Below are 22,465 nucleotides of genomic sequence, written 5' to 3'. Positions count from 1 at the left end.
GGGAAAGCAAGTTTTAATTCTTTTCTGGTTCTGGTGAATAAACTGACTTTATTGTGAGTGATGTGTGTGCCCCACTGTGAAATCGCATATTGGAGTTGCAAACCCCATGTCATAGCTTTCTTGTATTTGAACATGAAGAGCAGTCAATGTAATGGGAACAGCCCCAGATGAATTTGTTTGATCTACAGAACTGTGTCTCCTAAAATGTTAATGGTTAAAGGCATCTTTCTACTAATATTAGTCCTTAAATTGGCCAGATGTACTAATTTAACTCCCAGCTTGCCAAAGAGAATCCTAAAGTTATAATCAGTTCTTTGGGGTTTAGGTTGTAGCCGTGTTGGTCTAAGGACATAGGCAGACAAGGTTCCTTGGGTGAATTTGATATCTTTTATTAGACCAACCCGAATAGTTGGAGAATAGTTATTAAGCAAGCTTTCGGGTTCAAAAACCCTTCGTCAGTTCTCTAGCACCTAGTTGAACTGCCCAGTTACCCTGTAAACCTGCAAACATTTCTTCCTCCCCTATACCTGACTGATAGTGTCACAATACAGCATGACAAAACCCTCAACAATCTTAATTGTACATTAATTTTAAAATACCAGTAGTTCATCGATTAAAACGAGTCACAGCAGCTTACTCATTGAGAAAACATGTTCATTATTATCAGAATATTGATGAATCAGTGAATTGTTCTGTCAATCACTGCATACTCCTTGTAGCTAGTTTGTATAAACTTACTGGAAATAGTTAAAAAGGACAAAAAGACAAGATTGGCAATAATTACTGCCTTAGTTGGGCCAAAATAATGAGTGCAGCTCTTCATGATATTTGAATAAAACCACTACATGTGTTTAAATCATATGAATGCTTTACTAAGGACCTTTCTATCCATGCAGTTTAAGGCATAATGGGATCACACATGCATGGCAGGAGGTGCGACTGTGGGATTGTACATTAGATCCCATCACCCCTTATTACTGGTGCAGGGGAAGCCTGATCCTCCATGCCCATCTGAGGCTGGGAGAACACAGCCGTACCCTGTGGCTGCTGAGATCCTGCTGGGTCCCGGTACTGAGAGCAATGCTGCTGGAGCTAAGAGTTCCCTCAGTTGCAGGACTCCCAGCCCCAGCTGGGCCTGGGGCACCCCTGTGGCTGAGTACCCTGGCAGCTCCCAGATGCAGGGGAGACCCTGCTACCCTGCAAATTAAAGCTCAATAGCAACCAGCTGTAAGGTTAGTACAACTTTTCAAAATATAACTTTGGAGCTTCTTATGGGATGATATGTACTTTGCACATATGACAGGTCTCAAGGTAATTGTGCAAATAACTAGTTAATTGCACAATACCTGTAACCTGTAGATGAGGCCTAAGTACCTTGTTTAAGTCATGATTTCTTCCTAGCAGGCATGCCCACACTTCCTACAATATTTGCTCCTTTTAGGAACAAGGCAGTGAGATGCTATGGCAGTAAATAATATCTTTTCCAATGACCCACCTGCAGAAACCTACCTCAAAAGACTGCTGAGGGATTTGATTGCTGTTTTAAAAGTGCTTTGCTATCCTAAGAGAGGGCTGTGTACAGACAAATAACTATACATTATTCATTTATTGCTGTAAGAGTAAAAATTAAACATGGAACCTGAGCTGAGACCACTGATCATCCATCTCCAAAATGGGGAGACCAGTAGTTATAGACTTTTTCCCTTCTTTGAAATAAAAGTGCCTGGTAAATTAATGTGTCTAATGCACTTTTAATTTCAGGAATATGTTTATACCTGGCTTGTTAGCAATTAGGCAGTGGAAAACTGCGAAAATGGAAGGGAAATACTGTTGGCCTCTTTTGTACTGTACTATCTGTTCTATGCACTTTTCTATCTTTTTTTACATATTCAAAACTCTTAAAATAGTTTTATATATTTCAGAATAAGTATGTGTATATAGTACAGGCTATTTTAACAGTGTTTTTCTCCATATACAGGTAAACATTTTTAATTCTCCTAAACTAGAGATGGGCAATTTTTTGAATTTCTGAAACTCCAGATGGCCTGGAGCCTGGGGAATGGCATACCCGGGGGCCAGAAGGCCCAGAGTACAAGAGGACAGTGAGCCCAAAGAGGGGCCAAGCCTGGGTCCAGAAGACTTGGGACCGGAGAGGTCAGCAAGCCAAAAGAGTGGGAATGGGGGTGGGTGAGCCCATAGCTTGGTGAGGCAGACCTTGGGAGGAATAGGCTTCAAGATAGAGGTCAGGGGCCCAGCACGTGAGAGTGGCAAGGTAGGCCCTGGAAGGGATAGGGGCCAAAGGCCCAGTACCCAAGAGGGTTGGAGACAGGGGCCAGGGGCCCAGCTGCCAGGTTCCCAGCCCCGAAGCCAGGTCCAGTACCATGGGCCTGAACTAAAAGGCCCAGCAAGAGAAAAAGTGGCCAAGGCTCATAAGGCTAAGACCCCTACAAGGGAGAGTGATGATATAGTGACATCTGGAAGGCATGGCCAGAGTGTAAGGGACGGTTCAGAGCCATGAAATTAGTTCTTAAGGCTGCAGTGCCCTGGAGGCACAGACAGGCTGAGAGGGTCCATTTTTGCTTAACGGCAAATTTAGACCAGTGGGCTCCAGGAAGGACCTGTTGGTGACTTGAATGGACTAGGGCACACTCTAAGGCCCGTGGGCAGCTTGCCTTCCCTAATCTTTAATAAAAACAAGGTGTGCCAGGTGAGTAATCAAGGGAGGGCTACTTTAGAGATTGAGCCAGGCAAGTGTGATTGGCTGCCACTGGGAGCTTAGACCTGTTACACTGGCACTGAGACTTATAGGTCTTGAAATCCAATGTCTTTTCTTTCTGTTTACAAAATGAAAGAAAAGTCTTGATAGTGGCAATTTGCAATTCGGCCTAACAGTTTGCTTTCTAATTTGCTTAAAGAAGAGCAAATATTGAAGCAAGACACAGCCATTAATTTGCTTTTATCCTACTCCTTTTAGTAATTGTAACAGGCTGTGGCACTTCACGAAAAGTAAAGGTTAATAAGACAGTAAAAAGATTGTGTGTCAGTAATTTAGAAGTTATTTGTCAATACTTAGATGAAATTGCAAATATTGAAGGGTGCTAGTATGCAGGCACCCTAGAGAAAAGGGTTACCAAGTCAGTTTGCTTCTAGTTTGTTAATCTAGTTAAACAGTGTTAACAGCTCACAGTATTAGTAGCCAGCAATATAAACCTCTCAGGCGTATATTTTAGCCTACTTTGAGGATAATTGCATTGTGACCAAGAGAAATAAACATCTGATCTGTTTAACAGCTGTTAAAAGATTGATCCCTACTATATTCTTTTTTAAGTATTTGCTTGTGATTTGGCCCCATTATAGCTGCTGCTTCTGTTTCCTGAGAATAGTAATGTAATAATAAATAATGGGAATGGTAACTTGATAGAATAGTGGGTGAGCCATCTTCAATTCTGCTTTCACCCTTCAGTCACGGGGGGTCAAGTCCAGATCTGAAAATAATTGTATTTGTATTGATCTTGGTTGATCTAGTAATGGATAAGGTTAAAATGGCATTCTAATTTTGTTAGCTCTATCAGCAGCTTTTTCATATAATGAACCATGAGACATAGTTGACTTACCCATGGGATCTTGTGCAAATGAACAAAGATGTTCTTCACTGGATTCAGAACTTTCCATGAAATAGGTTTTAGTGTTTTATTTTATACAGAACTGAAAATGCAGCTTCAGTAAAATTTAAATTTTCTGGTGGAAAATCTAACTGTTGTTTTTTAAATTTTTTCTTTCAGAAAAAAAATAAAATACATAGTATTGGGTCTACTTGCACTTAAATCAGAATCATTTTCATGAATGATCGCACTAAATCATGTTGTTGAACTGACCTAAAATGCTTGGGTTAATAAAATATTAAACTGGAATCTCTATCAGCACATTGTCTGAGAAGAATTCTGATTCAGGACTTTTCTTCCCTATTAGCAAGATCTACAGAAAACTACGTCTATCCCACAGTGCAGATTTACTTCTGGCTTAGTGCCATGGTGCCTCCAAGAAGTTGTATGACTCTTGATGGATCATAGAAAAGATAGCCTATCCTATAGAAAAGAATATGGACATCCAGTTATTGAACCAGTTTCATGAGCTAGTGTGTCATAATGGGAAATTCAAATTGATGTTTCAGGTCACTTCAACAAAGTAAAATGAATTTATTCCATTTTGGGCATGTCTAAATGTTTTGTTCCAGTTTGGAACAAAAGTTGAAATGCTGGAATTTCCCATACGATGGAAATTCTAAATTTGTTCAGCTCTAATTTTCAGCCTGTGATTATATCAGTTGTAGTCTTAAAGAACATTGTGCAATAATCCATTGTACTTCTTTCTTTCTTGTTATTAAAGTATGGGGTTTCACAGATAACAGTTTGTGCAGTTCTAGTACTAGATGTCAAAGCTGAATTGCACTGTAAAAGTGATGCTCATCTAGTGGCAAAGTCTGCTGACTAGAATCATTTTTCTTGTTTTCATATATAAATCAGTCACTGTCCTGCTTGAAATGGTAAATTCATGGTTTCTGGCCCCTATTACATCGCCTGTATTGCTACTGCAACAGGATATGAGGGCTGTAGAAGGCCAACATCCAGATAGGGTAGAGGTAGAATTTCACAGCCTTAAGTGCTACATAGGACTACTGTAAATAGTACTATGCATAAACCCTGTGTACAAATAGGCCATGGACAGGATGGCAGCCTGGTAGGGCATATCAAAGCCTACACTACTCCCAATTATTATAGGAGCAGGAGAATGAAGAAAGAGTTTATCAAGAAGGAGAAGAAAGTCTTAGCTGTTCTAATTTACGCCAGATTTCACAGAATCCCAAACCAATAAGGATGTAAAAGTGATTTGAAATCACCTTTCAATCATCAGCTGCCAAGAGGATACAACACAGAGTGTCAGTGTTGTCTTTATTTGGCTCTGCCATTTTAATAGGTCATATCTTACTATTGATTCTCTCCAAAATTTCCGTATCTTTCATTCCATGTAAGGCTGAAACACAAATATGACTTAGAGTAAATTCTTTTTTCTTAGTGTGGGTAAAAATGTGATTTATATATACATTTATTCTTTATGTATATAGTTTCTGTTCTCATATCATTTACAAGTACCATTCAGATCAGTAGATGACTTGGAAAGATAATGGTATTAGTACCTTCCATCAAAAAGGATTCATAAACACTGTACGTAAAAGAATTCACATGGAACACAGTTCTTGTTCACATTCATTAGAAGGTTCAGAATTAATATCTATGTTCCTGATGTTATAAAAATAGGATTTACAGTATTAGGCCATATAATCCTTATAATCTAATAAGAGATTCTTTGAAAGTGCATAAAAACTATATGGAATGATTGTAATATAATGTAATATTTATGAACAGTTTTTTTCTAACTCCCTACTAGTTTGGTTTTTGGACTAAAGAAAGAAGGGGGTGTGTGTGTGCGTTTCACCCTTAAAATAACTGTCATAAATGAGATAATACAACTAGCAATGATTTAAGAGTTGACTTATTTCATAGTTTCGTAGTTGGTAGGGTTGGAAGGGACCTAAGCATACCATCAAGTCTGACACGCTGCCATGGGCAGGAAAGGATGCTGGGGTCAAACGACCCTGGCTAGGTGATTGTCTAGCCTCCTTTTGAAGACCCCCAGGGTAGGAGCGAGCACCACTTCCCTTAGAAGTTGGTTCCAGCTTCTAGGCCCCCTGACTGTGAAGTAGTGCCTCCTGACATCTAGCATGAATCTACTCTCAGTCAACTTATGGCCAATAGTGCTCAGGGGAACAGGGACCTGCTGGTCCCCCTCGGCAAGTTTATAGACGGCTACCAGATCCTCTCTCAGCCTTCTCTTGTGGAGGTTGAACAGGTTCTGGTCCCGTAGCCTCTCCTTGTAGGGCCTCCCCTGCTGCCCCCTGATCATGCAAATGTCCCTCCTCTGGACCCTCTCGATGCTGTCCACAGCCCTCCTGAAGTGCAGCGCCCAGAACTGGACACAGTACTCCAACTGCAGCCTGACCAGTGTCGCATAGAGGGGGAGGATCACCTCCTTGGACCTGCTCGTGATACATCTATGGATGCATGACAAGGTGCGGTTAGCCTTTCTGACCGCTTCCCCACATTGACATCCCATGTTCATCTTGGAATCAATAGTGACCCCAAGATCCTTTTCTGTCTCTGTGCTGACAAGAAGGGAGTTCCCCAGCCTGTAGGTATGCTGCTGGTTCTTGCTCCCCAGGTGCAATACCCTGCACTTGTCAGTATTGAAACCCATCCTGTTCTCATCTGCCCACTCCTCTAACTTGTCCAGATCTAGTTGTAGCCTGTCCATCTCTTCTAGCGTGCCCACTTCTCCCCACATCTTAGTGTCATCTGCGACTTGATAGTGTTTCATTGAGATATATGCAGTGGTAGGTAAACTGGTTATAACCATCTCCGAATGCAGCTGTCTATACTAGAACTAACATGATATACATGTTTATATATGTATATATTGTAACTTCAGTTGAAGAATTAACCTTCTGAGCTGTTTAATTTATTTTTATTGTATATTTTTTCTTATCACAAATCAACCTGAAAAGCAAAAAAACCCAAAACTATTTAACTTCTATATTTAACTTATAATTTTTTAAAAATGTATAGGCACTTAGGTACATAAGTCTTATTAAAAGTTTATCTAATGCATGAAGCCAGTTACATTTGGAACAGAAAAATGGCTTCAAAGGGAAAGAAAATTAAGGTCTACAGTTATATTCCATGTCATGGTGTGGATTACAGTATTATATGAAGAGTATCTCCAGGGGCCATTACCACTTCCCCTTTTATGATCTTACGGATCATGTAACGTTTCTGTGGAAATACACCAATTGCTTAAATGGAAAAGTAATATTGGGAAAGGATTTAATGTATTTGTAATATTTTTATAGCAAATCAAAATGAGGAGGTGCCAGAGCTCCTTGACTACTCAGTAATCTTCATGACACATTGTGAACTTCTCTGTTGTTGATAACACATTTTGCATTCTTTTTTTCCCCAAGAAAAATTAACCAAATAAACAGAACTAAAAAAACCCTGATGTATTTCCCCTTACAGCGTATGCTATTTTCTCTTTTACATCAGTTCTTATCTGTAACCGAAAATATATAATAAAGATGTGACCCAGTATATCCTTAAACAATAGCTACTATTTTAATTTGGAGTATTATGTAATTGGCTGTATAAAGCAGCTCTTAGCCAACTCTTACTTAACCAATGAAATCAAATATAGTTTCATCTGAGTAAGGTGATAGGAAGAACTTGCAGCATAAGTCATAACAAGCTCTAAGCAGAAATAATTATTTATTAGGTATATTCAGGGTAGTGTATGATGCAGTGGCTATCCTGTTCATAAGTGCTTGTGAATACACGTGCTGAAAATCTTAATGCTTTCTTACAGGTTTTGCCAACAAGACAAGTTGCCAATTACTTTCCAGTCCTGTGTGATCACTAAGGACTGCCAGGTGTCAGAGTGGTCCGAGTGGAGCCCATGTTCCAAAACCTGTTTTGATATGACATCCCCAAAAGGAAATCGTACAAGAACACGGACAATTAAGCAGTTTCCTATTGGCAGTGAAGGTGAATGCCCAGAACTAGAAGAAACAGAGCAATGTGTTTCTCAAGGAGATGGTGTGGCACCATGTGTTACGTAAGTGTTAATTCACTCCTGCTCTTCCCATCCTAATGAAATGAACAGTTTACCTCAAATGGGTGAATACATTGGTAATGACTGTTTTGACATTATGAGTAATTTCGAAGGACATTTGCTTTTACGTATATGTATATACTATGATCACTAAAAAGTGGCATTTGTATGTAGTCACAGTTATAATGAAGTGTCTTTTTTAGTGTGAATAGAGAGAAATAATTTCTAAGTGGGTAAATGGTATTTGTTTTTTTAAAGGAGAGGATGTGTACATACAGATACACGTGGGTGCATTACTTTGGATCAGCTTTAAGGACATGTTATGTTAGTTTTATTGACGATTTAATTGGTGATTTTTTTCCTCCCTACCAATCTTTTCTACTGTAATCCCTTATTGGTGTTTGACATTTCGGATGCATAAGCACATACAAAGTATTCTAGGAAGTAAAGACTGGATGTGTATTCCATGAAAAGCTGAAATTCCATTTTGATTTAATTGGGAATTAGGCCTCTTCACAAATGCAGATATAGGCCCTAAATAAACAGGAGAAAAGACTCAAAAAGTAGTAAATAAATTAACCCTGTTTAGAGTCTAGGAGGAATGGCACTTTAAATTCAGGAGATTGCTTTAATCATCATCATCTAATTGAGAAGTTCCTTTCCTCTACCTGATTAAAAAGAAGTGTTGGGGAAATGGCATTTGATGATACACATTTTGTGTGTCTGTGTTTGATTGTGGAACTTCATTTTCCTTAAAGAGGAGAAATATCATCATCCTCATCTCCAGCAGCATTGGGAAATGGTTCCCTTGATATCTCCTTAAAGTCGTTATTGAGCATAGAATCCTGTGTCATTTATTTCACTTCATAAGTCTGATTGGGCTTTAGCTTGGAGTCACAGATCTTTTTTCCTGTGCACTCATTGATTAGAAAATTCACATCTTCTCATCATTCATCAGTACCCAGCAGGGAAGCTCAAGTGCTGCAGAAAAGGCATAAAAAAACTCACTGAAATATTTAATGAAAAAACATACAATTATAGTTTTGCCTTGATATGCAAGAGAAACTTTCATGGTTCTTATCAAAGGGGAATTGGAGGCTTTTCCTTTTTTTTTTTTTTCTTTGTCTCGTGTTTCTCAGTGTTGATACTTATGTGATTTTGTTTTACAGTGCTTTATTCTAGCTGCCTAATTCTAAATAAATGCTACAAGTCACAAGCCCGAAGGTTAGCTTATTTGTATATCCAATTTCATTTCTTCCTATGGATTTTTTCCATTCCCTCTAGTAAATGAATTAAGCATATAATAAATGTCACTTATTGAAAAGTCCACCTAAAAGTAACCTTTACAAAAGCAAAGTACAATATTTTTTCATGTGCAACATATACTTTCCCCCAAAAAATCAGCCCCGCGAAATTGGGGTACGTGTTTTGAGTAGGGAAGCTGATTTTATGTCCAGGGTAGAAGTACTCTGCTTTGATAATTACTCTACAGTGCAACAGCATTACAGTTCAGGCAGCTGAGGGAGTCAGTTGACTTAAAAGCCCATTGTTCTTCATTCTACAAGTGTTAATAATCATCTGTTCTTTTTAATGTTCTTGATGTTCCTCAAATCAAGCTAACCTTTCTTAAGATAATTTTGTTGTCTGCTAGCTGTTCCTGTTAACCTAAACAGGAAAAGGAGGGTGAGTCAGCTGAAGATTAGGCTCTGTCACAGCCATAACTCTGGAAAAAAAACTTTTTTTCTTCCTTCTGTCTATCAAAAACAAAATGTGTATTATATTCTGGGGCATGTTTTATGTAAGAAAGTATGGTACTTTGCTTTTGAAAAGGTTACTTTTAGGAGGACTTTTAAAAGATGTGATGCAAGAAAGTATCGTATTGGAAAAATAGTTTAATCTGCACAGAATACCAAACTGAATGCATAGCTGTGTTTTCCTAGATTTTGGGGTGGGTCCACTACTTTTAGAAGAAGAGTGAAGATATGTTGCTTTCCCTTGCAAACAAATATTGCATAGCAAGTTTTTAACTCTTTTAAGAACTTAATTAAAGGTTCAATTACTTTGCTTCAGGTATGACTGGAGAACCACAGAATGGACTGAATGCCGTGTTGACCCTCTACTTAGCCAACAGGACAAAAGACGAGGAAATCAGACAGCTCTGTGTGGAGGCGGGATTCAGACCCGTGAAGTGTACTGTGTGCAAGCTAATGAAAATCTCCTCTCCTATTTAAATACCCTCAAGGAAAAAGAAGGTAAATTTGATTCATTTACAACTGAATTACCATGAAAAGTGAACACTTCAGCATGCCAGAACTTTCTGACCTCCATTGTTATCTGTCAGAAGTGCCTTATTTCATTATAGGTTACTGCGATCTGTGGTTTAAAAATCTAATTGAAATGGACATACTTAATTGTAAAACGATTAGGTGCCCCATTCTTCAAATGTCAGTTCCTTACTGAAATTACAAGATTTCCTGAAAAAAGTTTTTATCCTCACTGAAGGATATGCTTAAGATAAGAGATACAAATAACTGGGAGTTGGGAATCCTGGGCTCTAGTCCCAGTTTTTCTGTAGGTTTCTTGTGTTACCTTATACAAGTCACTTAAATCTTCCATGCATCTGTAAATCCACCCCCCCCCATGCATTGTAAACAAAAACATAGCTTTAAAAGCAATATGGAAATATATAGAAAGGAGGTTGCTGTAGAGACTCAGAAAAGTACTGTGTTGTAGATTGTTGTGCAGACCTGTTACCTGACATTTGTATGGCATTGTATTTCTAAAAATTGAAATATAGGAAACAAAGTTAAAGTGAAGAAAACTTCTGCAAACTGAAACCAAAAAGTTTCTCACTGTTGTGTCCCCTAAATTTCCTCAAGCAAAGAGAGGAAAACTTTGGAAGTTATTTTCCCAGTATAACAAGGATACACACATTAATGAGCGTTTCAAAAATGTTCTTAGGATGAAGGAAGATATTATGATCTAGTTAATGTATGTTGACTAAAGGCTTGGGAGATTAGGTTCAATACCTGGTTCTTATTACTGACATTTACAATCTAATGTGGATAATAAAAATTACCAGTTGCTGTGGTGATTTGAGTCTGACAAAGACTTAGTTAAATATAGATAGTTAACATAAAATAAATGTTAATAGCTTCTGTGATATAATTATACATTTTTTGAAGAACATAACTTGAGTGAATAATTTTATATTAATATGCAGTATTCTGCATTATTTAAAGTAAATTTATACTGAAGGTCTATCAACTAATAATTCATAAAACCTTCAAGATAAGTTATGCTAAATGCATTTAGTTCATTATTCTAACAACATTATTTTTATACATTGTATTCTGAATCTGGGTTATGCAAATTTACATTGCTATGAAGAAATACAGCCACATATTCCAGAAAAAGGGACATCCTTAACTTGGGCATGGCATACAAATTAAATATTTAGAATAGAGGTGGCCTAACTACATCCAACAAAGTACTCTAGCATAGGACAAGGTAACTTTCATGCCTAATATAGAGGTGCAGCCTGTGGAGGGTTTTAGCATCCATTTTAATACTGTTGCTGGAGTAGTTTTGCTTAGATTTTGACATACTATGGACTGTACCTCTATATGCCAGAAGGAGGGAGCCTTCTAGCTGCTTCATTTAATGAAAATATTCTGTAGCTCCAGGGCTCTTGGCAAATCACCTCAGTGGGACAGAGTTCAGATGCTCTGCCTTGGAATAAAGAGTAACAAACTATCAGCTAAGGGTGATCAGCAGTAAAATCTGGGATTGCTTCCTGTTCAGAATGATTACCAGGAGTTTGTAACCTGTAAAGTTTTGCTGGCTTAGGCTGGCATGAAATCTGCTTTATCAGAATGTGACAGGAATATGCAGAACCCATCAGGAGGTAATCTCTATACCCTGGAGAAAGCTGATTAAAATGTAACTATAACTAGTCTTTGGATGCATAAACATGAGATACTTTTTCAAGATCTCAAACTAGAGGTGAAGTGGGTTTTAAAAGTTCTGGGGACATTTCTGTAGTAGGAGAATTTTTTTTTTAATTGCTTTTATTTTTTTAAGCCAGTGGAAGGAGAACTGCAACTCTTAGAAACAATGCCTCTTAAAACGATGTGATTTAAGACCTGGAAATGATTCAGGACTGAGAGGTGGGGGAAAAAAAGCTACAAAGTCTAGCAGTGGGCAAGCCCTTGTTTACTATGTAGCTCTTCAGTTCATAACATCTAGTTTTAATTCAGTAAGGCTGTTCTGGAAACCTCCATTCTCACATACTCATGGTGATGTTTCCCTGTTATTTCAGAAAGTCAGTCACAGAGCACGTCGAAGTCTAGTGCTGCTCCACTTCTATCAATCACTTTTGAAATAACAGGTAGGTAATTAGGGCCTTGTACCTGATGTTTCAGTCAAAAATTTGCAAGGAGGCACTGTCCCTTTTGGGGGGATTATGTTGGCTGTATGTAAATTAAAAGTATAACTCTCTCTCAAATAGTTTCTCTAATTTCAACCCTATGGACTCACACATACCATTCATAAATAAATAAATGAGTATATCAAGTGACAAGCTTGAAATGCAAATTAATATGCTGGATTGATCAATTCTGATACAGTAAGAACCACCACCACCCATAATCCTTTGAACCATCAGGTCCAAAAGTGCTGGGAATTTCTTCTCATATTTCCAGTGGCCCATTCTACTTCAGTTTTTTGCAGTTTTAAAAGACTTTCATAGTTCATATTAGATTCAGATAAGAAGCTGAGTTCAGGATACTGATCTGGATCAGAATTCCAAGGCAGGTTCAGAAATTAGTTATCTTGAAATTACAATTAGCTATCTTCAGAAATTACAAAGATTTGAGAAGGCAAGTTTCATTGGGTAGATATGATATCTTTATTAGACCAACTGAGTAGATGGAAAAAAGTTCTTGGCAAGTTCTCGGGCACAGTTCCTCCACAGTCCCTGACATCCCTCCACACTTTTCACTGACATCCCTCCACACTTTTAGCTTCTGTCATTCCTTGGAGTCTCAGACCAGCAGAGCCTCCCTATGCCTGATGAAGGGTGATTGCACCCAAAAGTTTGCTAAGAACTTCTTTCCAACTACTTGGTTGGTCTAATAAAAGATACCACATCTGCCCAATGAACCTTGCCTGTCTATGTCCTGACACCAACACAGCTACAACCAAACACCCAGTAAAGATTTGAGAAGGAATTATGAAGTGCTGGATGCAGCAGTTAAAGTGGGATACTCAAAATTAAGATTCCTGTAGTCTATAGGATTCCCATAATCTCTGCCACTGAATTATGGCATAAGTCAAATAAATCAACCTCTTTTTGCCCGTCTGTACAAATGTTATAACTATGAACATGATTTCACAATCATCCCGTGAAGTAGGTTCTTTAACATTTGTACAGTGTTTGGAAATCTCTGGAAAAATAGTTTTCTGTTGCAGCAGATGGTGACCCTGATCAATAAAGAATATGTCTTCCCCATTGAACTCAGATTTTCCTATGCATGGAGTTATACAGGTTTGTAAGTAAATTCAGGCTCTGATGCTGAAAAACTAGCATTACACTTTGGCTGTAACACTCAGTATTGGAAGTGCGGAAGAAAATCATAAAAGGAAAACTGGGAAGGAAAATCATATTATCTTTCACCACTCTTGTTAATATGACCTTTTAAACGATCTCTGAAGGTGATTTTTTTGCTGTTTTGAAATTGTGCAACAAATGGCCACAGAAGAATGAGGAACTGGATTTACTTTTGCTTGAAGCAGACAAGAGCAAATTGTCCTTATCAGATTGGAAAAACTGCCTCAGAAAATGCAATGAATCATTTCATCTTGAGTACCCTTCTGGCTGTGACCCTTTGTTGGCCACTTTGATAGCTGTGATTCCCTAGCAGAGGAGAAGATATTACAGATTTTTCCATGGATATAGCAAGAGAAGTGAAATTAAAAATCATTAGAAAAATACAAAGCGTGGTTCCTCTTCAGGTCCTCATGCTCCTAGGTTACTACCTTGCTGTATGAAGTTCTCCAGCAGTCTGTATAACCAGGCTGGAACTCTGGAATGGCTGCTTCTTGTTACTACCTGGAAGGATGGCTAATTATTTTCCAGGCAATTGCTGCTCGTAACACAGCAGCAATTTTTTGACTTGGCCCAGTGAAATAGGGAATCCATAAAAAACTCAGGTCCTCAAGTTTGATTCTGTTTCCTGCTTTTGAGGGAGAAGGCAAGTTCTAGATGTTTTAAAGCAAAGTAAGAAAAAGTTGTGCAGCAACAGAATGCAATAGCAGGGGAAGATTACATCTTCTTTTATTTTTAGATTTTCTCAACTGAATCTGAAAGCCATTCCAAATCTGAAGCTAACTTTTTGTGTTAGCAGATGGGGGAAAAGCTTATTATCAAAATAGATCTCAAATTTGAGCAAAATAACTAAGTATTAAATTGTTGTCTATAACATTAAGTAGTTTGTAACCTGTTTTCAACACAGCTGCCATGAAATAAAGGCACTATTCTCATGCCCAAAGCAAAAGCATAGGAAAAGAGTCTGAAAAACCAGCAATGAGCAGAAAAAGCCCTCTTTTAAATATGAATTTTTTAACTCGGCAGCTTTCTCTTTCAAATCATGTTGAGCCAAACAATAAAAGGCAGATGCTGAGTTCATTTACACTGTGGTAAAGCTGGAGACAATCAATTGTGATTTATGGGAGTGAAATACTAAGAGGAAATCCAGGCTAGGGATAAGTTTTCTTATTTTCCAATCAGCTAAAAGGTATAATTCTGAATAATCTAGTATGACACATAATTCAGATAACCTGGCAAAGAAATGTTCTCTCCTACCATTGCATTATTTTAGTTAAGTAGTTTGAAAGTGAAAGGATTGAGCTGGTAACCGACACAGATGTTTTTAAGAACTTTAGACTGTGTATTACACTTAGGGATAATAAGATACTTTAAAATGTCGTTGTAATATGAGAGAATTATTTGTAGTATGTGTGTAACCCATATACATCTTGCTTTTGAAGCCTTATATATGAATATTAGAAGTGGCAGATATTGTCTATAAGTAGACTTGCATGAAAAAATGTTCTTGATATTATTAATAGATAAGAAACTAAAGTCTTTACTATGGGCTAGATTATGTCTGGTTCTAACCCACCTACCTTAGCCTGCTTTATTATGGCTTTTGCAGATGCTCAGGAATACTTTCTTCATTCCCAAATGAAATAGTAGTACATGATAGGTCAAAGTACCAATGAAGAGGAATAGTAATACAATGGACTAGGATCTATTGCATGGTCTTATGGATGAGTGTAACAGTTAATGCTTTGTCATTCTGCACCTTTAAACCATGGGAAGACTTCTTTAGAATGTTTCTTGTGCTTCTGCTGGAACTCTCCAAGGCCCCTGAAGCAGGCTTGTATCTCAAAGGCACAACTGAATACTCACTGTATTTACTTGAACACAAGACGAGGTTTTACCCCCAGTCAGCATGGGGAAAAACCCTCTCATTTTATGCATACAAAGACACTAAAGTAAATATGCTGTCTAGTTTTGAACTGCTGCTAAAAGCTTCTGTGTTCAGTAATGAAAACCAGCCAATGGAAACCAACTCAGCAATGGAAGTTTATTAAATGCAACAAACACTGAGCATGACTGTGAAGTACATGGGCCATTTTGGACAAACATGCTGGGGGGGAAGGGTGCGTGTGTGTATCTTAAAAAAACCCATGAAGGTGTTCCTTCTGCAGAGAACTGCCAGTAGACCTGTAATACCAAGCTGGCACCAAGAGGGCAGAGCCAACCCTGACACCTTTTCCTTGGTGCCAGAGTTACTACATTTGAGATGTTGATGGGTTAGTATAACCCATTTGAATAAAGTATGTGGAAGGGCTCATTGAGCAGTCCCCCTCAGTGCTGACTCTTTTTCAAGTTATGGTGAACCACTACATTGTATAACTTTTGACTTCCTCTTCACTTCCACAGCTGAGCTGTGGCTTTTTCCTCCCATTTCCAATTAGTCCCGTTTCTTCACCGGCCTTAAAAGTCTGTCAAACATCATCAAACTGGGCCCCAAACAGTTCACCCAGAACCCCTCTGTCATCCCCTCTCTCAGCTTGTCACATATGATTAGTGTGGCCCAGCACTCCATGCTGTGAAGCTAGATCATGTTGTCCTATGCCTCATCTGCATATGATGAAGCTTCCAGGACTCATGACAAGAGCACCCAGTTCCAGTCATGAGTGGGAGGATAATTAGGACATAGATCTTTTATGGGGGGCATCTGGAGCACACACACATGCTGCGTAGTGCTGAGCTGTGGGATCACCAGGGCTTAAAACACCATTGACTCTGCTGGTGCCCAGCCCAATGAACTATATGGTAAATCCAGAAAGGCCAGAGTCAAGGGCATGCAAGCAAATGCAACATGCATACATAGGAATAAGTGATTCTATTTCTTTAACCATTTCATTCAACTTATTTCCCAAACTCCATTTTTATTGCTGTGTCACTGATTCTTAAGAGAGTGTCTCTGTCACTCTTTTTCCCTCAAAGTTGTTCTTTATTCCAAAAATATTTGTGCTCAGTGAGTTTATTTGCAGCGTAAACCCCCTGGTAGACATTAAAATTGTCATATGATGGGAACGTATCCATGATCCCAATAATCACACATCCTGCCATGCCAAAGGTGCATGGCAGGACATGAAATTGTGGGGATCATGGACAGATCCCAGTCATACAACTACTGGCAGACTGGCTGGGCTCCTGGGCTAAGGGGTTTAAATTCCCTAGAGGGGGAAGGGGGATCCCTTGGTTCCACCCACCAGGAACTTTTGATCACTCACACCTAGCAGACCCAGCTTCCCCTGTTGGGAGTGCAGGACCAGAGCAGCCCTGGGCCCAGTTGGAGAGACAGGGTTACCCTGGGGGCCAAAGCTAACAATCAGGTGATTGTTGGCATCAGGCCCCTGACAGCCCTGGAGTATGGTCATGCCACATGTTCAGTTTAAAGTTCCACACAAACCAACCATGAATATGTCCCATGTGTAATGTAGAATATCTTTGTGGTATTAGCCATTGTATGGTGCCTTAAATGTCTGAATGTCTGGCACTGTTGTCATTTATGATGCTAGTCGCATGTTAATTGCACCATAATGAAATGCCTTCCAGAGGCCTAATATAATGCTTTAAGTAAATAATAGTGGTAGAATAGAACTTTGACATGTTTAATTTTTTCTTTGAAAACACAGCTTGCGAGTGTGAAGTTATAGCATTTTCCAGATGCATAAATAGGAATTCAGCAGACAAGGTTCTTTGGGTGAATCTGTTATCTTTTATTAGACCAGCTTGAATAGTTGGAAAACAATTATTAAGCAAGCTTTTGGGTTCAAAAGACCTTTGTCAAGCTAAGGAAGTTTCTGCAGTTGGTGTGTGGTCTTTCTGGATGGAATGAAAAGTAAAGAAGCCAAAGGCTGGGCTGGTATGCATACAAGACGAAGGGTTTTTGAACCCGAAAGCTTGCTTAATAATTGTTTTCCAACTATTTAAGTTGGGTTAATAAAAGATACCAGATTCACCCAAAGAACCTTGTCTGCCTATGTCCTTAGACCAACACGGCTACAACCTACTCCCCTGTAAATAGGAATTAGGCACCTTGGGAACTGAGTGAGATGTGGGATTGAGTGAGTCTTACCTTCCCATGCACAGCCTGCTTAAACTACTTCTACAGCATGGGTGTTGATGCCATAGCACAGGCTCCCCAGGGGCCGCCATTCTTGTACCCCTCTAAATTAGCACCCTTCCTGTATTTCCCACCCAGTAGATACACTACTCAAATTTTAACTGGGAAAGTACACCCTCCCTTTCTTTTTCTTTTAAACAATTGAACAGAGAAACAGCAAGCTGATACAGGTGATTGATATTTTACTATATTTTGATTGGGTTCATGTATTTTGCAAGTAACCAAATTATGATTTAAAGCTGTGGTAAAAAGGATTATAATCTCTCTTATATTAAAGTAAGTCATTTTCTTTGGTGGCATATGCATACATCTTACCTGTTAAGGAGTATGCCCAATTACACACACAATCCTGGGATGACAAAATTTAGGAGATGGAGCATAGGAGTGTCTCCTGGTAGGAGAAGTAGAGTGGTTTTGCTCTGGAATGTGCTTTACCTGGTCCTCAGATAGCAGAGGTATATGCCTGTAAAAATACCTTTAATGTAGTCTGGTTTCAAATTACTGAAGGTAATATATTAAAATAATTATATCTATGGGATTAAAGTTACATAGTTATACATGTAATGTATAAATTGTGCGACTGCCAATGCACAGCTTTTATAGGGGATGTTGTTTTCAGTGCCTGGAAGGACTTTACAGTTTTAGGAAAACAAAGACTCTACTTTTTCTCATTAGTACATTTCAGTAACAGCATTTTGATTTGCAATTTGAAAGTGTTACATTTTCAAATGCCTAGTTAGGAAAGCTCTCACTGTATACAGCAAATAGAAATTTACATTTCTGTTAGTTCAATGTTTTTCAATTATGATGCTTTCACTAAGACACCAGGATATTATTTTATATGGAGGACTATATGAAGAGTTATTGTAGTAAGGTAATCTATTAATTAAATTAAAGGTTTCCTCTAGGTCCTAGAGGATACAATGATATTTGTAGTTCACTAGATTGTTTAAAGTGGTAGCTTTACTAGCACTTCATCAGATTAAAATGATGTGACAGATTCTCTGACTAACCAGAGTGGATGTCAACATGCAGCAAGCAGAGCTTTGTGCAATTATAAGAAATATTTTTGCCTTGATCTTATACAGCATCCAGACCAGTGGATCGGAAACTATGTACAGGAGCTGTACCCAGCACCACCCAGTTGTGCCATATTCCTTGCCCAATAGAATGTGAGGTGTCCGCTTGGTCAGCCTGGGGACCATGCACCCACGAAAGCTGTGATGACCAACAAGCCAAAAAAGGTATGTACATGTTTTAAAATTCTTTCTTAAAAAACTTCCAATTTCAGTGTTATTTATTTAGGTTTACACAATAATAGAAAAAATATCCAAGTCACTAAAAACTTTAGTCTATGCAAGCATATTCTTGCTTGTACCAACAAGAATGCATCCAGCAGTCTCCAGAACATCACAAAACAACAATTCCAAAATCACCATAAGTACTATCCTTCAGGTATTTTCCTTCCTCCCCAAAAGCTTGTGGAAAAGATGGGCTTTTAAATGAGCTGTTTAGATCCACAAATAACTTATCCTCAAATTCCAAATTTGGGGTTGCCTCTCAAATTGAAGGGAATTCAGCTTGAGTATTTTTCTAGTTCATAGGTATGGCAGTATCTGAGGTGGGTAGGACTCAAGCTGCTTAGGTTTTTATAGCTTAATCCCACCTTAAAATTCATGAGGAACATTAGGCAGCCAATCCAGTACTCAGAGGGCCAGAATCATTTGCTTGTGGTGAGATGCACTGCTTAACTGGCATTTTAATGCCTTCTACAACAGTTTGTCTCCTAGTACGTGGCAGTAGGAACAGCTCATGCAGATCGAATTGCAGGTATCCTGTTCCAAAGGCATGAATCATGGTAGTAAGGTCCAAACAAATAAAAAACTGAAGTTTACCCATAGTTGTGAGAATCTGCCCTAGTCCCTACTGCAGCATGAGCACAGATCACCAGCTGTGGATTCAGCAGAATCACCTTGATTGCTAAATCTTGTAATGAATGGTAGGCACACATGATTATTTAATAAGGCAGCATTAAGATGCCTTATATTTCTGTCTTACCAGCATCACTTTACTTTCTGCAATGGTAGTACAAGTTTTCTAATGCTGCCTTCTGGCCCATATGATTCAATTTTGATTGATTTTAGAGGTTAAAGAGTAATTCAGTTTCTGTGTCCATTCACACCTTGACCTCTCTTCTGAGGGTAGTAACAAGGTTGCCTGCTATCATTACCAAGGTTGCAGCTGTGCGATTAATTTATTTTTTTCTATACCGCTCAAAGAGTTGCAAGGTGTTTGTGGGTGGGGGCATGTTTGTGTGACTTACCTGGGTACCTGCCCACTAGAAAATTGTTGCAATACACCAATTTTTTTAATACTTTTTTTTAAAACTTGAAGATAGATCTCAGGAAACCCTTCTATGTGTTTTAATACATATGGTAAAAGTTGCGGCACAGAGGCAAGTTTTATCAGTGGTAAGGTTAGCGAAGGCAGGCCAAGTTCTTAGTTCCTTGTCTAAGCATTATGGTTCCAACACTCGTGCATCATGTCTACATGAGAAGCTGACTGTGCAGTCATTTCGTACTTGTATATGAAGATGACATTGGTGCTACTGCACAGGCATTCATCAAAAGGTATTTTATCGGTGCTATTGCACAGTCACTCGAGTTACTGCGCAGTCTTTAGTACTTGTATACCCGAGCGACTGCACAGTAGTGCCAACAAACGCCTTTTTTGCAGTGCTATTGTGCAGTAGCCTAATACTACTGCACAGTAGCATTACATCATGGTTTTTGCCCCACAGCACTACTTCACAGTAGTGCAGTCAGCATCTCATGTAGACATGGCCTTGGCAAACTATAACCTTTGGATTTTAAAACTTTAGCAGTACACGATAGCTCTGCTTTTTCCTCCCTGGCACATATGTTAGTGTTGTACAATGCATTAAATTATATCTGTATTAGTGTAGTGTTAGCTTGGGGTTTTTTTAGGCATCTCGGGACAGTGTGATCTGAGTTGCAGTCTAGTCCATATCTCCTATTTACTGTTTTGCTTAGCTATGTTGTAAGTGCAGGTTTTACTTTTGGGACTTAGAGAGCAGCAATGCATTTCTTCATTGCTATTCTGAATCTGTTCTTTTTCTGTTGTGTGTGATTTTTTTTTTGAAAGCCCTGATAGAGCAAAATAGGATGAGATTGTATCAAACTGTATGTGAAAGATCTTGTTTGAATTTTTAACTCTGTAAGCATTAACTCCACAGGCAGTTTAAAGAAAATTTGATGTGTGTGTATGTGGTGATTTGGTTTTTCATATCCTTTCCATTAGATATTGAGGTTGGCTGAGTTTAGTTGGTAATGTGTAGGAGCACAAAATTCTCTCAGTGGTGAAGAGGTGGTGCAGTATGTGTCCTGGAAAGTAGATGCTTAGAAATCTTCTTCTCTGGTGCTGGGAAATTCAGCTTCCTATTTTTATTTAAAGTCATTAACTATTTCATTGCCATTATGGATGCCCTGGGAGTGGCATTTCATTCCTTTGGCCTGTTTAATTTTCCATCCCATAAATATTTATCATGCAGTTTTGGACTGACATGGTTTGCTGTATTTATGTCCAGTTGTTTCTGACAAAGATAACACTGAAACATGGTAGTCTGAACTTCTGATCTTAGGAGGCTGCACAGCTGGGTGAACTTTACAATCTGAAATGCAGGAAAAAATCTATTAAAGTTCTGTTATCCTTCTCCAGCTTTGCTTTCATGGGAAAATTTAGCTCATTTCTAGCCTTGCAATTTGCTACCATACATGACTGTTTTGCCTCTTGAAGTGATTTGTATTAGCCGAATAGCTGACTCATGGACACAGTTTTGTGTATCATAAATAGGTATACCAGTGAAGGTCTCTCTCATATATTCATAGTCACTATCTCATTGTGACATATAACAATTACTTAACTGGTAGATTAAGGAGAGGTGGCAGTGTGCACTGTAGTGTTTTTATTTGCTTATCAATATTTAAAGGAAACTTTTCACTTACTGTTTTCCTCTAATTGTGACACTAATTCTGGCTGATAATTTAGAGGAACTGCTGCATTCATAAGTCAAGAGGAACTCAAATATCACAAATGCGTTCCTGTAAAGTAACCTGAATCTTCCATGTAAAAACACACTTCTGCTCTTACATACCCATACATTTGAGGCAGAATTATTTTCTCTCCCACATGCTTTTACAAGGTAACTGAAAGCAAAGGCACCTTGAAAGTGAGACCACAAAATTCCAGAATTTATGGGTTATGTGCAGATGTTCACCACACCTGATCTCTGATCATGTGTCTTGCTTTAAGTCACAGGATTGTAGATCAGGAGTGGCTGATGCTCATATTTGCTGGTGCCATGGACCACACTGGAAGCTTGATCTAAATAATCTGACATGGGGGTAGGTGTGGGCAGGATCAGAAGTGGAGTAGTGGGTCTGCAGGGGTGGGGCTGGTGGGTCTTTGATGGGGTTTCTGTGGGGAGGTTATCCATCTGGGAAGGGGGGGGGGTTGCCTAAAAATAGACTAGTCAGGGTCAGAGGGATAGGAAGAGCACAGCCCCAGAGCTGGGATGAGCAGCTGGGCTTTCCTAGCCCCAGGGCTGCTCCCTGAATGTGTGCAGTTGTTCAGTAGATCAGACTAACCCATTCCCAATCTAATTTAGTTCACCTCCTCAGTTGAGCTAACTTGGATCAGGCCAGCCATTTTTTTGCTTTATTTAATGTCCCTGAACATCTGTACAGTTCAGCGCTTAAGGCCTTGTTACATGTTATGCTGTGAGATGCACAGATGTTGATCTGCTTAGTGCTAGCTTGCAGTCACACCTTCAACTTGAGGAGCACATCTGTGGGGAGTGGCCACAGTTTAATGGAACAGGAACTGGGATATGTGGATCATGAACATAGGTGGCGGGTAGGGAGGGCACGGGGGTGCATGTTCCCCCCCTGAGAGTGCTG

At 38.9% G+C, this 22,465-nt stretch overlaps 1 protein-coding gene across 9 annotated transcripts in view; it reads left to right on the top strand.

The window, feature by feature from the left end:
• Nucleotides 1-22,465, top strand: part of THSD7A (thrombospondin type 1 domain containing 7A) — a 555,303-nt gene that overhangs the window by 345,422 nt on the left and 187,416 nt on the right. For 8 of the 9 annotated variants that reach the window (XM_025212153.1, XM_025212155.1, XM_025212154.1 and 5 more), the window contains 4 exons: nt 7,474-7,722; nt 9,790-9,971; nt 12,041-12,109; nt 18,575-18,730. In XM_025212153.1, coding sequence (XP_025067938.1) covers nt 7,474-7,722; nt 9,790-9,971; nt 12,041-12,109; nt 18,575-18,730 — 656 coding nt within the window. The remainder of the gene's footprint in view (nt 1-7,473; nt 7,723-9,789; nt 9,972-12,040; nt 12,110-18,574; nt 18,731-22,465) is intronic. The other variant, XM_025212157.1, reaches the window with a different exon arrangement.

The sequence above is a fragment of the Alligator sinensis genome, unplaced genomic scaffold (genome assembly GCF_000455745.1).
Source record: "Alligator sinensis unplaced genomic scaffold, ASM45574v1 scaffold938_1, whole genome shotgun sequence".
Classification (NCBI taxonomy): Eukaryota; Metazoa; Chordata; order Crocodylia; family Alligatoridae; genus Alligator; species Alligator sinensis.
This window is presented reverse-complemented; position numbering and strand designations above follow the sequence as displayed.